Source organism: Desmodus rotundus, chromosome 4 (genome assembly GCF_022682495.2).
Source record: "Desmodus rotundus isolate HL8 chromosome 4, HLdesRot8A.1, whole genome shotgun sequence".
NCBI classification, from domain to species: Eukaryota; Metazoa; Chordata; class Mammalia; order Chiroptera; family Phyllostomidae; genus Desmodus; species Desmodus rotundus.
Window position 1 is genome coordinate 126806946 of NC_071390.1, and position 12220 is coordinate 126819165.

General features: G+C 36.5%; 1 protein-coding gene across 1 annotated transcript in view; it reads left to right on the forward strand.

The window, feature by feature from the left end:
* The window catches only part of MOB1B (MOB kinase activator 1B), a 39203-nt gene that overhangs the window by 21654 nt on the left and 5329 nt on the right, over positions 1–12220 (forward strand). Inside the window, exons 2-5 of the mRNA XM_024579664.4 lie at positions 363–529; positions 3508–3601; positions 7235–7368; positions 9873–10036. Of these exons, the coding sequence (XP_024435432.1) occupies positions 363–529; positions 3508–3601; positions 7235–7368; positions 9873–10036 (559 nt within the window). The remainder of the gene's footprint in view (positions 1–362; positions 530–3507; positions 3602–7234; positions 7369–9872; positions 10037–12220) is intronic.

The window sequence follows — 12220 nt, forward strand, 5'->3', positions numbered from 1 at the left end:
TGTTTTATTGATATGGAATCGTATCTGTATGCCTTGTATATGAAGGAAACAAGTTATTTGTATAAGATGAGAGACTTAGATTGGGGTGAAAAGGAATAAAATAGCTAGGTTATGAAAGAAGTAATTGTTTTTATAGATTACACCCTGTAGGACAAGGTTTGTAGGAGTTTTGTGTATCAAACACAGTTATAGCAATTACATTGCGGGGATGTAATGTAGCCAGTACAATTTAGGGCTGTTTACTGGTGGACATTTAGGATCACCTCTGTGTTATTTTGTCCAGTGATATAGTGTAGCTGACTCTGTTGAAAGTTATGTCTTAAATATTGAAATGCCTGCTTTTTTTTCTTGTCTGTTCATAGTGGTAGTCGCTCCTCTAAAACATTTAAACCAAAGAAGAACATACCAGAGGGTTCTCACCAGTACGAGCTCTTAAAGCATGCAGAAGCCACCCTTGGCAGTGGCAATCTCCGGATGGCCGTGATGCTTCCTGAGGGAGAAGATCTAAATGAGTGGGTGGCAGTGAACAGTAAGTAGTCTTTCTGTTTCTCAGTAGACTTTAAACTAGGTTAGTAGCCTCATTGTAGGTGAGTTTTGGGGTGCTCTCTATTCTAGGATCTAGTTAGCAACATAACATCATGATGTAGTGATACCTCAATCCACTTTAGCCTTTGTTATTTTATTTCTGAATGAGTTTTGTGAAATTCTTGTGTCCTGTTACAGTGACATACAAAGCATAGACTTACCATCTTCAGTGGAAAAAAATGATAATAATAGCAATTAATTATTATGGAACACTAATTATGTGTCTGACACTCCACTGTCTTTTCTGCATGGATTATTTTATTTCATATTTACAACCTCATGATGTAGGTACTATTATTATCCCATTTTAAGGCAGATAAGGAAGCTGAGACAGAGAGATTAGTAATTGCCTAGGTCATGCCCACTATTAGGTGCCAGAGCCTTGGCTCTATTAGAGCTATAGAATTTTAGAGACTGAACTTTAACCACTATGCTAAATTGCCTCTTTCGGTAGCATATTCAGTTATGCTAAATTATGCTATTTTTTTTAAAAGAGATAATTCACTAGTGATTTATGAAATTATAAAAATAGGTTTATAGGATATTCTTAGCAACAAAGAAGAAAAACATGTAAGTAAAAAAGTAAATACATTCTTGGGAATTAAGCCATAGAAAGTTGGGGAATAAAAATGGTACTTTTAATATTCAGGGTTTTTTAGCATTAGTGAAGAAACTAATAGAATTTTATTATCGGAGTAATTTTACATGAATCTAGTAAAAATAAAATGAAATTTAATTGAAAACATATACACTATATTCTAGGCTTTGATTAAGGATAAACAAAAGCATTGTATTTCTTTCTTGTAATATTTTATGGTATCTTATTGTAATTTGAAATATATCATGGGATTTATAAATTGAGCTGCCACCCACTAATAACTTTTAAGAACTTAAATGATTTTACTGAGATGTCTGAAAACCTTACTATGATAGCATTTGTATATGAGCAGTATTTACTCTAATGTGATTATTTCCCTGGACCCAGAGAGTTTAGTTACTAAAGAAATAAAATAATTTTTGCTTTATTGGTGAGACCCAGCTTATCTATAAGATGGTTCTGTGACACTTCAAAGACAATATTCAGGATAAATGTCCAATTTATTATGTATATTCTTTTTTGTACTTTTTTATGCCTTTTTTGTACCACTTATGTAAGAACTCACTAATTTTAAAAATCTAAGGAGGGCAGCTTAGTGCTCCTGTACTACATGAGATTCTTACTTGTATGGGTCAAAGTAGATAATTTTCTGTGTTTATGTTCTCTTTTCAGTTGGCAGAACAGAGTATCTGTCTGTACTACTGAAACACCTAGAACTTCAGGAACTTCTAAAATTTCACGGGAATTTTGCAGTTATAACTAGACAAAAATTACGTTGAATTGGAATGTCAGAATATCCCCTTAGAGCAGATAATTGTGCCTTGAAAATAAAACATTTGACTAAAGTATTGGATTCTCAGTTTCCTTATTTATAGTAATCTTCCCAAATGACACTTGATGATGTGAATAAGATTTGAGACCAGGTATTTCCACTGTCCGGCAGTGATTAAATAAACATTTGGGTACCTAAAAGAGAGAAGGGAATTTGTTGATAAGATTGGCTTCTTAATGGCTTTTTGGCTTCAGTTCACTTGCCAGATGAAAATAAATGGTAGAAGATGGGAAGTTTTTACAAATTCAACAACTAGTCTCATGGCCAGAAACCAGAGCCTAGTTTTGAACATTCTGCTGCTGGAAAGAGTGATAGCTTAAAGAAGAAAGAAAGAAGGTTCAGGGTTCTGGAAAAAGCTGGATGGATGGTTTATAAATAATTTATGTGGCACCGAATCCTGAGGCCAGATCTTGATTTGTGGAAGAAAACTAATATTTATTAAATGCCCACTTAATGGCAGGCATAGATTTTTTAGTGCTCCATAATAAACTCAATTTTAAAGGTAGGAAACTGAGGTTCAGGGAGATTAAGTAACTCAACTGATAAGTATAGGAGTTGGGATTCAGACTTGTACTGCTTGAAACCCATAGGTTATCCTCTGTTCTTGTGGAGGACAACTTCAGAATTAAGTTGCAGAGTCATTACTTAGTAAATCTTGGCTCTTTGTGAGGTAAGAGGGCAGAGGAAAACTTGTACAATTAAATTCAGTGTAATGTTTATTAAAGCTGTACTTTCACCAGCAATTATGATTCCTTTTAAAGGTTTTCTTTGTTGTAGAAAGTCTGAATTAAAAAAGCAAAGTGCTGGTCTTGGGTAATTAATGGGATAAAAAGGGATTTTAGGATTATAAATAAAGAGGGAATAGGGGCAGAGCTCAAACTCACCATTTATAGTATTTTCCATTAAATATGGGGGAAGGGCAAAAGTAGGTTAAAACTAAAAGGTTAGCCACTAATTTAAGGAAATTTGATAGAATCATGCTAATATCAGATAAAGTAGACTTCAAGGCAAAAAGAAACAGTAAAGAGGAAGATTTCAAATAAATGGTTCAGTTCACAAAGAATATATGACATTCTGAATTTATGTCTTTAATGACATCTCAAAAATAAAGTCAGTGGACTGAACTAACAGAAGAAATAGACAAATTCACAGTCATAATGGGAGATTTAAACACTTCTCTTTTAGTAATGGATAGAGAGTAGGGGATAAAAATCAACAAGGAATTAGAAAACTTTGAGCAACATGATGGTAGACTCGACCTGAGGAATACATGGTCTAAGCACCCCAGATCACACACATGTGCATTTTCAAAAATTGAAATGATTGAAATCAGGTAACATGGCCTTTGACCATAGTGGAGTTTAGCTAGAAATTGATAACAAAAAAACTAGGAAGTCTGTATATATTTTGAAAGAACACTGATAAATCTAGGTTTTGTTTAAGTGAAGTTAAAATTTAACATTTTACTTATAACTGATTTTTTGCTTTACAGCTGTGGATTTTTTCAATCAGATCAACATGCTTTATGGAACAATCACAGATTTCTGTACAGAGGAAAGTTGTCCGGTGATGTCAGCTGGCCCAAAGTAAGATGTAATTTATGATCAGTTCTCATTTTTACTTTATTTTACAGTTCTTAGTTAAGAAGAAAGTTTCTGACCATATAATTTCTGCACTTAGCATCTCTTTCCCTGGTTCACCAATGAGTAATATATTAAGTTCAGATTCTTGAGCCTGAGCTATATCACCCTTCCTTTCCTGTATTGTCCTCCATCCTGCCTTTCCTCTTAATTTACACATTTCCTCCGGCCTATCCGAACTAGATTACTGGAAATGCCTTGCTTGCTAATCCCTCCATTACTTATACTCTGAAAACTTGCTCATTCTGTTCTTCCCTTGGTTATTTTTCTTCTGTTCCCAATCTCCTTCTTGTCATCTTCTGCCAGCATTTCCAGAAATCTTACCCATCTTCAAGGCCCACATCAAATGCTTCCTTCTCCAGACTGATTTCTTCAGACTGATGTGATCTTTCTATTTAACATTTTTTGTCTTTATGATTATATTTCTTTGTTATATTATAATTATATTATTTATAAGTGTCTTATTTAACCAGTTAGATTAGTTCTTTTAAATCCCTTTTGGTGCAAGAGCAATGTCGCCATCTAGTTACCACTCAGTGAATGCTGCTCGGATCAGTAAATTGTTGAAACTGACTTTTATCATTACTGTGGCTGATAACAACAGTGCCAGCTACTGTTTATTCAGTGCTACCTAAATGTAAGGCCTTTATACAGCAAACCTGTGAGGTAAGAAAACTATTGTTATTCTCATTTTACAGGAAAAGAAATTGAGTCTCAGAAAAGCTAAGTAACATGTCCAAGGTCCCGTTATCTAGAAATAGAACCCAGATTGAAATCCAGGTCTCTTTGATTTGCCTATACTGTCAATTGCTACACTGTATTATTTTCTTATAAGAAATATTACTTTATAAATTATATGTAGAGAGGTTTAGTTTTTAGTGTTAACTTTTTATAAAGTATGTTCTCTCGCTCCAATTATAAACAAGGTGTAAATATCAAAACAAAAGAAAACAAGCTCTCCAAACTTACTAGCGCTTAGAAGTACTATCATTGTAAGTAGTGACCTTAGATTGCTAAGCACTCGTGCTAATGCTTTCATTGCTCAGAATATTTTTCGTAACTTTTAAATTACAGTGTTAATCAGATCACTAGCTACCCAAGAGATTAAATTTTATTACTTCATAGTCATAATTTATTTGTTGAACAAAGTATTACCTAGAGGTGTCTACCTTATTCCTCAAATTGACTCTAAATGAGTTTAGATATATCTCAGAATCTAGTCCTTTTAAAAAGAACTGACAGTTTGCTATCATCAAAGATATTCAAAATAATATATTTTTATTATTTTCTAAGGTATTTTTTTGAAAAATAACTTATTTTCAAACTATTTCAGACTTTGAAAGTTCCTATAATTTTAAGTGTACAGAAAAGTTGCCAAAACAGCACAAAGAACTCTCATATCTTTTTTAACCCAGATTCTCCAATTATTAATCTTTTACTGCATATTCATCACCCACACTCTATATGTATATTCATTAACATTAATATTTTTCTGAACCTTTTGGGCAAGTTGTAGACATTATTCCTTTTTACCCCAACATATTCAACTGGGTATTTTCCAAAAACAAGGATACTCTTCTACACAACCAGCATATAAACCCTCCAGACCACTTCCTCCAGTTCATGGATACTATTTGCCATTCGTCAGCTGTCTCAATAATATCTCAGTTTTTAATTTCTGGGCAAGGGTCCTGTCTGTGAACATGTATTACATTTATTTGACTGATCTACTTAGGTACTTTCAATCTGGAATAGTTCCTCATTCTTTCCCTGTATTGGCCTTTGCGCATAAAAGAGTTAATGTAGCAGGACTGACTACAGTCTCTTGAAAGGCCTGCCTCCAAGGTTGGCCCTTGGATGGCATCTTGCAACTTGTATTTCTTTCTTTTTTTTTAAATTTTGTTTATTTTTAGACAGACAGAGGAAGGGAGGGAGAAAGAGGGAGAAAAACATCAATGTGTAGCTGCCTCTCACATGCCCTCTACTGGAGACCTGGTCTGCAACCCAGGCATGTGCCCTGATCTGGGGATTTAACCTGCAACCTTTTGGTTTGTAGGCCAGCACTCAGTCTACTGAGCCACACCAGCCAGGGCTTGCAGCTTGTATTTCTGAAGACTTCCCACAACCCTAACAGTTAAGAGTAGCTCACTGTGCCTGAACTGTACAAATGATATGGCTTATGCTTTTCTTCCGGGCATCTGGAAATTTAGTGTGTCATGCAGAGGTTGCCTTCTTGACCATCCCCCCAAATAAAAAACCTGGATCCTAAGTCTCTAATGAACTTCGCTGGCAGACAGTATTGAGCATGTGTTACCACAATTCAGTCCTGGGGGAATTAAGAGTAGCCTTTGGGACTCCACTGGGAGAGGACTCACAGAAGCTTGCTCTTGGTTTCCTCCAGATGTTACTCGGTTTGCTATTTCTCTTTGCTGATTTTGGTCTGTGTTCTTTCACTGTGATAATTCGTGCCTGTGAGTACAATTATATGCATTCTTGGCAGGAACTCAGAGAAATGATACTTTTTTTCCTCAGTGGATCATGTCAGAAGGCCCATGATGTTGACCATGCCATCGCTAGTGATATTAACCCTGATTACCTTACCATGTTAGTGTCTGCAAGTCACCTTCACCTCAAATTTGTCATTTTCTTCCCCTTTGTAATTGACTAGCATTTTATTGGGAGGTTTGCCGATATTACACCAATATTTTGTTCTATGAATTAGGGAGAATTACTGCCAGTTAGAATACTTCTCTGATCACTTTCTCCATAGAACCATTATCTAAATAGCTGGTATAGGAAGAATGTACATAATTCTTCAAACGTAACAGGCATTTGGATCTCCATAAAGATACTGTAGAAGTGCACCCTGGCCAGTGTGGCTGCTGTTTGGAGCATCCGCCAGTAATGGAAAGGTTGAGAATTCAGTTTTCCATCAGAGCACATACCTGGGTTACAGGTTTGATCCCAGGTTCGGCGTGGCCTGTGATCCCTGGGCTGGGCATGTACAGAAGCCAGCCAGTCAATGCTTCTCTCTCTCCCATTGATGTCTCTCTCTCTCTCTCCCCCACTTCCTTTCTCTCTAAAAGCAATTTAAAAAAAGGCCTCAGAGAGAATTAAAAAAGAAAGATACTACAGAAATGAAAAATAATCCTTCCTTCCTTCCTCCTTTCCTTGAGAAATATCAAGGAATAAAAACAACCATAAAAATTAAGGATGGTCATCATAGAAGTAGGAAGTAAGCTAGGCTTTCTATTATGGCAATGTATGATTCTAAAATATAAATTTTGTATATGAGGGAAAGCTATGTAATAAAATTAAAACATGGGAGGAGAGCATAGAAACAAAAATGAGTTTGGTGGGATCTGCTTAGTTTGGATTGCGATAAATGCAAAATAATTCAGTAGCCATTTGAAAACATTAAATTAAAATGCCAACTGTAAAAATCTTTATTTGGAAGAACAGATTATTTAAGACATGTCCTGTATACATTCATAACACATACATGTATAATATAAAAACATACACATTGTGTATAGGTGTATACTAATATTCTGTGTGCTTTTTATTTTTCCAATGCAGATATGAGTATCATTGGGCAGATGGAACAAACATAAAGAAGCCGATTAAGTGCTCGGCGCCAAAGTATATTGATTACCTGATGACTTGGGTTCAGGACCAATTGGATGATGAGACATTATTTCCTTCAAAAATAGGTACAGTAGTTTTGCATAATTGGAATCCATCATGATTTATCTGATTTTATATATTTCTAGAGCTTATTTTTTCTCTATTCCAGGAACCATACTAGGTTACCATATTTATCAAGATATTTCTAATCTTATACATTTAAAAGTCTTCTATCTGTTTTTACTAATTTATCATGATCATTAAGGTAAGCCTCTTTGTTTTTTAAACAAGGAGAAGATAGCAGTAAGTCAGATAGTAACAAAATCTGGCCTGTGTTGTGGAAAAAAAGAGACTGGCTGTTGGGTAGGCAGCCAATGTCATCTGCAGCAGGCACATCCATTTCTTGTTTAGGGAAGGAGTTTGTGTGACTTATATCCAGTTTTACATTATATTTGTGGCAAAGAGGAAGTTTGAGTTGATGACCCACGGTGTGAATTTTACAGACTGAAATCAAGCTAAGTGAGAAGAAAACGAGGTTTGAGCAATTGGCCTATTACTAACCGAGTGTCTATTGCTTTTTCATATTTGTTCTTAAGGGCTGGCCTTTCAACTGGAAATTGTTCACATCTAGACAGTTCATAAGATTTTTACCTTTTTAAATTTCTTGCAACTGTGTTTCCTGAAAAAATTAAGAATTTGCTTTTGTAACAATAAATAACTTTGATTATATTTCATGCCTTTAGATTTTGGTGGGTGGGTATGGTGGAGGAGACAATAATGTAAACAGTTGTTATTATTATGGATTGTTTTAAACACATTTAAAAAAAAGTTTTTTAAAGATTTTATTAATTTTTAGAGAGAGGAGAAGAGAGGGAAACATCAGTGTGTGGGTGCTTCTTGTGTACCCCCTTCTCGGGACCTGGCCCTCAACCCAGGCATGTGCCCTGACTAGGAATCAAACTGGTGACCCTTTGGTTCACAGGCCATCACTCAGTCCACTGAGCCACACCAGCCAGGGCTAAACACATTTATTGAATGCTTTCACGACCTTGGAGCATTTGTGATTAAAGGTCTGTTTTTCACAGCTGCTTTATTTATATGCATCGTAATGGTTTTGGATAAGTGCCCCCCTACCTTATCTTTTATTCCCCATAATATATTTTTTAACTTAATTTTTATCCAATTTTAGATTTTCAGAAAATTTGTAAGAATTATGCTAAGAATCCCTATATATCCTTCTTCTACATTCTTTAGTTGCCAACATTTCACCACATTTGCTTTCTCTCTCTTTCTCTCTCTCCCCAGACATTCTTTCCTTTTTCTGAACTATTTGGGAATAAGTTGTGTATGTGATGCCCATTTATCCATTTGTGCTTCAATGTGTATTGCCTTAGAAAATCACAATATAACTATCAAAATCAGGAAATTAACAGTGATACAATTGCCTAATTTACAGATTTATTTGGATTTTTCCTATTTTCCTAATAATATCCTTTAGAGCAAGAGAAATTTTTCAACATTTTTTCATTCAGTTGTCATGTCTCATTAGCATTCCTTAATGTGGAATATGCGTTCATCAGTCTTTTGTGGACTTCCATGACACTGATATTTTTGAAGAGGGTAGGCATGCTGTTTTATTTAATGCCCCTTTATTTTGGTGTGTGCTATGTTTTCCTGTGATCTCTATAATATTTTTAAATGAGCAATAGGTGATATGATGACATTGAACCCAAGTAGTACTGGTGTTTGGCTTGTCTTTTGCCAATCTGGAATATTTAGCAAGAGCAACAAAGTATATGGAATTTTGTATTATTCTATTTTTTTTTTTTTTTGCTTAATGCTGTAAAAATGCTGTAATTCATAACAATGAGCCTAATTAAGCAGAGATTGTAGCTGGTTTTCAGGATAAATGTAGACCTGGAGTAGTAACGAAATAATTCCTATAGAAAACAATTTAAAAATATATTTCAAGCACTTGAACAAAAATGAGCATAGTTAATACATTATTTGTATTGAGCATATATTTGTATTAAGATGTGATGTTGCAAAATCTGAGGATGTGAGTGTTGAGTTTTAGCTCCATTATCATTTTAGGCATTTAATTGTTTCATTTTAGTAAAGTGTGGTGTATTAGAGGCCTGAAGGGCTACACTGAAGATATTTGCTCTTTTTTTTAAAGATTATTTATTTATGTGTTTCTAGAGAGAGGAAGGGGGGAAGAAAGAGAGGCAGAGAAACATCAATGTGTGGTTGCCTCTCCTGTGCCCCCTATTGGGGGCCTGGCCCACAACCTGGGCATGTGCCCTGACTGGGAATTGAACCAGCAACCCTTTGGTTCATAGGCTGGCACTTAATCCACTGAGCCACACCAGCCAGGGCCTGAAGACTAGTTCTTATTCCATACAAGCTTTGAAGTTTATTTTCTTTCATGGTATGTTGAGAACTTCTGAAAAGTACAGTGGGTATATTAAGTAGTAATTCATGAATACTTCTTTTCAGCCTTATCTTAGTGATTTATGTTGCCATTTGCTGACAAACTCATATTGCCTGTCTCTTGTTAATAGATTGGGGTTGTTTATCTATTTACTAGGCGTCCCTTTCCCGAAGAACTTCATGTCTGTGGCAAAAACTATACTCAAACGCCTCTTTAGGGTTTATGCTCACATTTATCATCAGCATTTCGATCCTGTGATTCAGCTTCAGGAGGAGGCGCATCTGAATACATCTTTCAAGCACTTTATCTTTTTTGTCCAGGTAAGTTTGATTGGGAGGCCTTTTTTGTTCAGTAAAAGCAGTTATCTACAGAGTCCTGAGGTAAACACTGTATTCATACTGTAAGGATAAAACTTGCTGTATCTCTCTAGTCTTCTTTCTTTTCTGTACTTGCCATGATGATAAGGACTGCCTTTGGTTTCTGAATTCCATTCATCTCCGAGCCGGTGGCGTACAAGTCCAAATAAGATGGCTTTTGAGAATTCTTGCCTTAGATTCGTTTCAGTTAATGGGCTGGTATGGAGGGGCTGAATACGGAACCTGGTTAGTTTGGCAGACCTGTAGATGAACTTGATTCTCTTGAGCTTTTTAGCACTCCTCCTACTCCTCTTAACCCTCAATCCCTGGCTACCTTGGAATGTTTTTAGCATACTCTGTCCTGGCAATGGGCTTTGAATATCACACCTTCTCCCCCCTCCTCTTTTTTTATTCTTTTTAAACATTCTGAATAATTTTTAAGTTAGGTACTCTCCATTATGTCTAAAGAGGGGAAGATGTCCCAAAGAGTGTTGCTCTTCCAGGAGGTCCATTAATTAGTCTGTGATCTGACTCCATAGTTGACTTCCTTTTCCTTCTCTTTTTAGTTCTCAGAGAAGTGGTCTTAGAGTTGAGGTTCAGAAGTATGAAGACAGTCTCACTCTGCTATAACAATTAGAGAACTAAGAGCCAGGAGTGAAATAGGTGGAAAAGATAATCTGATCAACTCTTTTTTTTTTTTTCCTGGTAGGGGTTGAGAGGGGTTTATAGTAGGCAGGAGAAGTCCAAAGCTTGATTCTGTGTTGTTTTTGTATATTTTGGGGCATATACTTATAAATGCCTTCTCCATGACCCATCTCCACTAAAGAAAACGAGAGTGTCGTTTTCCCTCCTTACTCACTTCTCACACTAAGGCACACATTTTGTGTCTCAATTTCACTATGTAAACACGTATTACGAGATAGCAACATGCCTAAACTATTGCTCTGAGCAATTACTTTGCTGTGGTAGTCCATCTACAGATACCCACAGAAACAAAGGAAATGGTGCCCTAAAGCTTATATCTGTGCCTTGGTTTAGGCAGACATGATTGCCAAAGTTCAGGGTTTAGTGGTTTACAAGAGGAGGATATGCTTCCACTAGTTAGTTTTACCTTACAGTCTGATCTTAAAGTACACTGCATCTCCCAGCTCTCAGCAAACAGTAGGAGGGAGATACATGGCATTTACCACATCTGGGCCTATGTGCAGCTCAGGATACTGTGCCCTTCTTAAAGGTGAGTCCGTTAGTTATGTGATATCAGCCCTTGATTGAATAAGCCCTTGGCCTCACAATTGAGAAAATCCTGCCCTGGCTCTTCTCTAGTTAGACTCCTCCCCACAGAGGGAGGAATCCACAGGGTCACCCACATACCTATCCAGGTCCCTTCTGGTGTGTGCTTCCACTTCAGAATTCCCTGCCAGCTGGTCCCAAGCCTCTTTCCAGGGTCTGCATAGATCTTTTCCTTGGGTCTCTTCTTTTGTGGGAAGGTCAGATCTCTGATACGTATACCTCTAGACGTACCGCGTAGTCAGATGGCAGCTGTTGGTGAGGGTGTGTGGTGTTGCCTCTATAAGCCAGACAAGGTGGCCACGCTTGTGCATGTGAAGCCCTGTAAGAGCAGTTTGGAGCTGGGGGATGGGAAACCAGCAAGGTTGCTGAGGGTCAGGGACTCGCCCTCCTCCTGTCACTACTTTCCGGTGCAGAATTCTGAGAAGTCTTGAGAATTCTAAATTTGAATATTCTCTCCTGGTCACTATAAAGGTATATTTTGTCAAGGTAGGAGAATAGAACATGTTTTACTTAATAATATATTAGCTTAATGTAAGATTTAATAATTTAGTCATACTATATATTCATTTGTGTTCTTGGTCCAGACCCCACAAATCTTAGTGGTAGGCTTGCTATTAAATGCCCTGTAATGCTTCCCCCCAGCACTTACTGCAGTGTTTGGCACGTGATGGATATTAATGAAATTGGGAGTTCAGAATGCCCCACCATGGCAGAAGGTCAGATGTATAGACAGCCTCTATTTATTATAGTTTAGTAAGGGGAAATCTATTCAGACTTGAACTTCAGAATGACACATGTCATGATAGTTTGCAGATTTGTTTGTGACATAAACTAATTCTTTTACTGTGAAATTTGTCT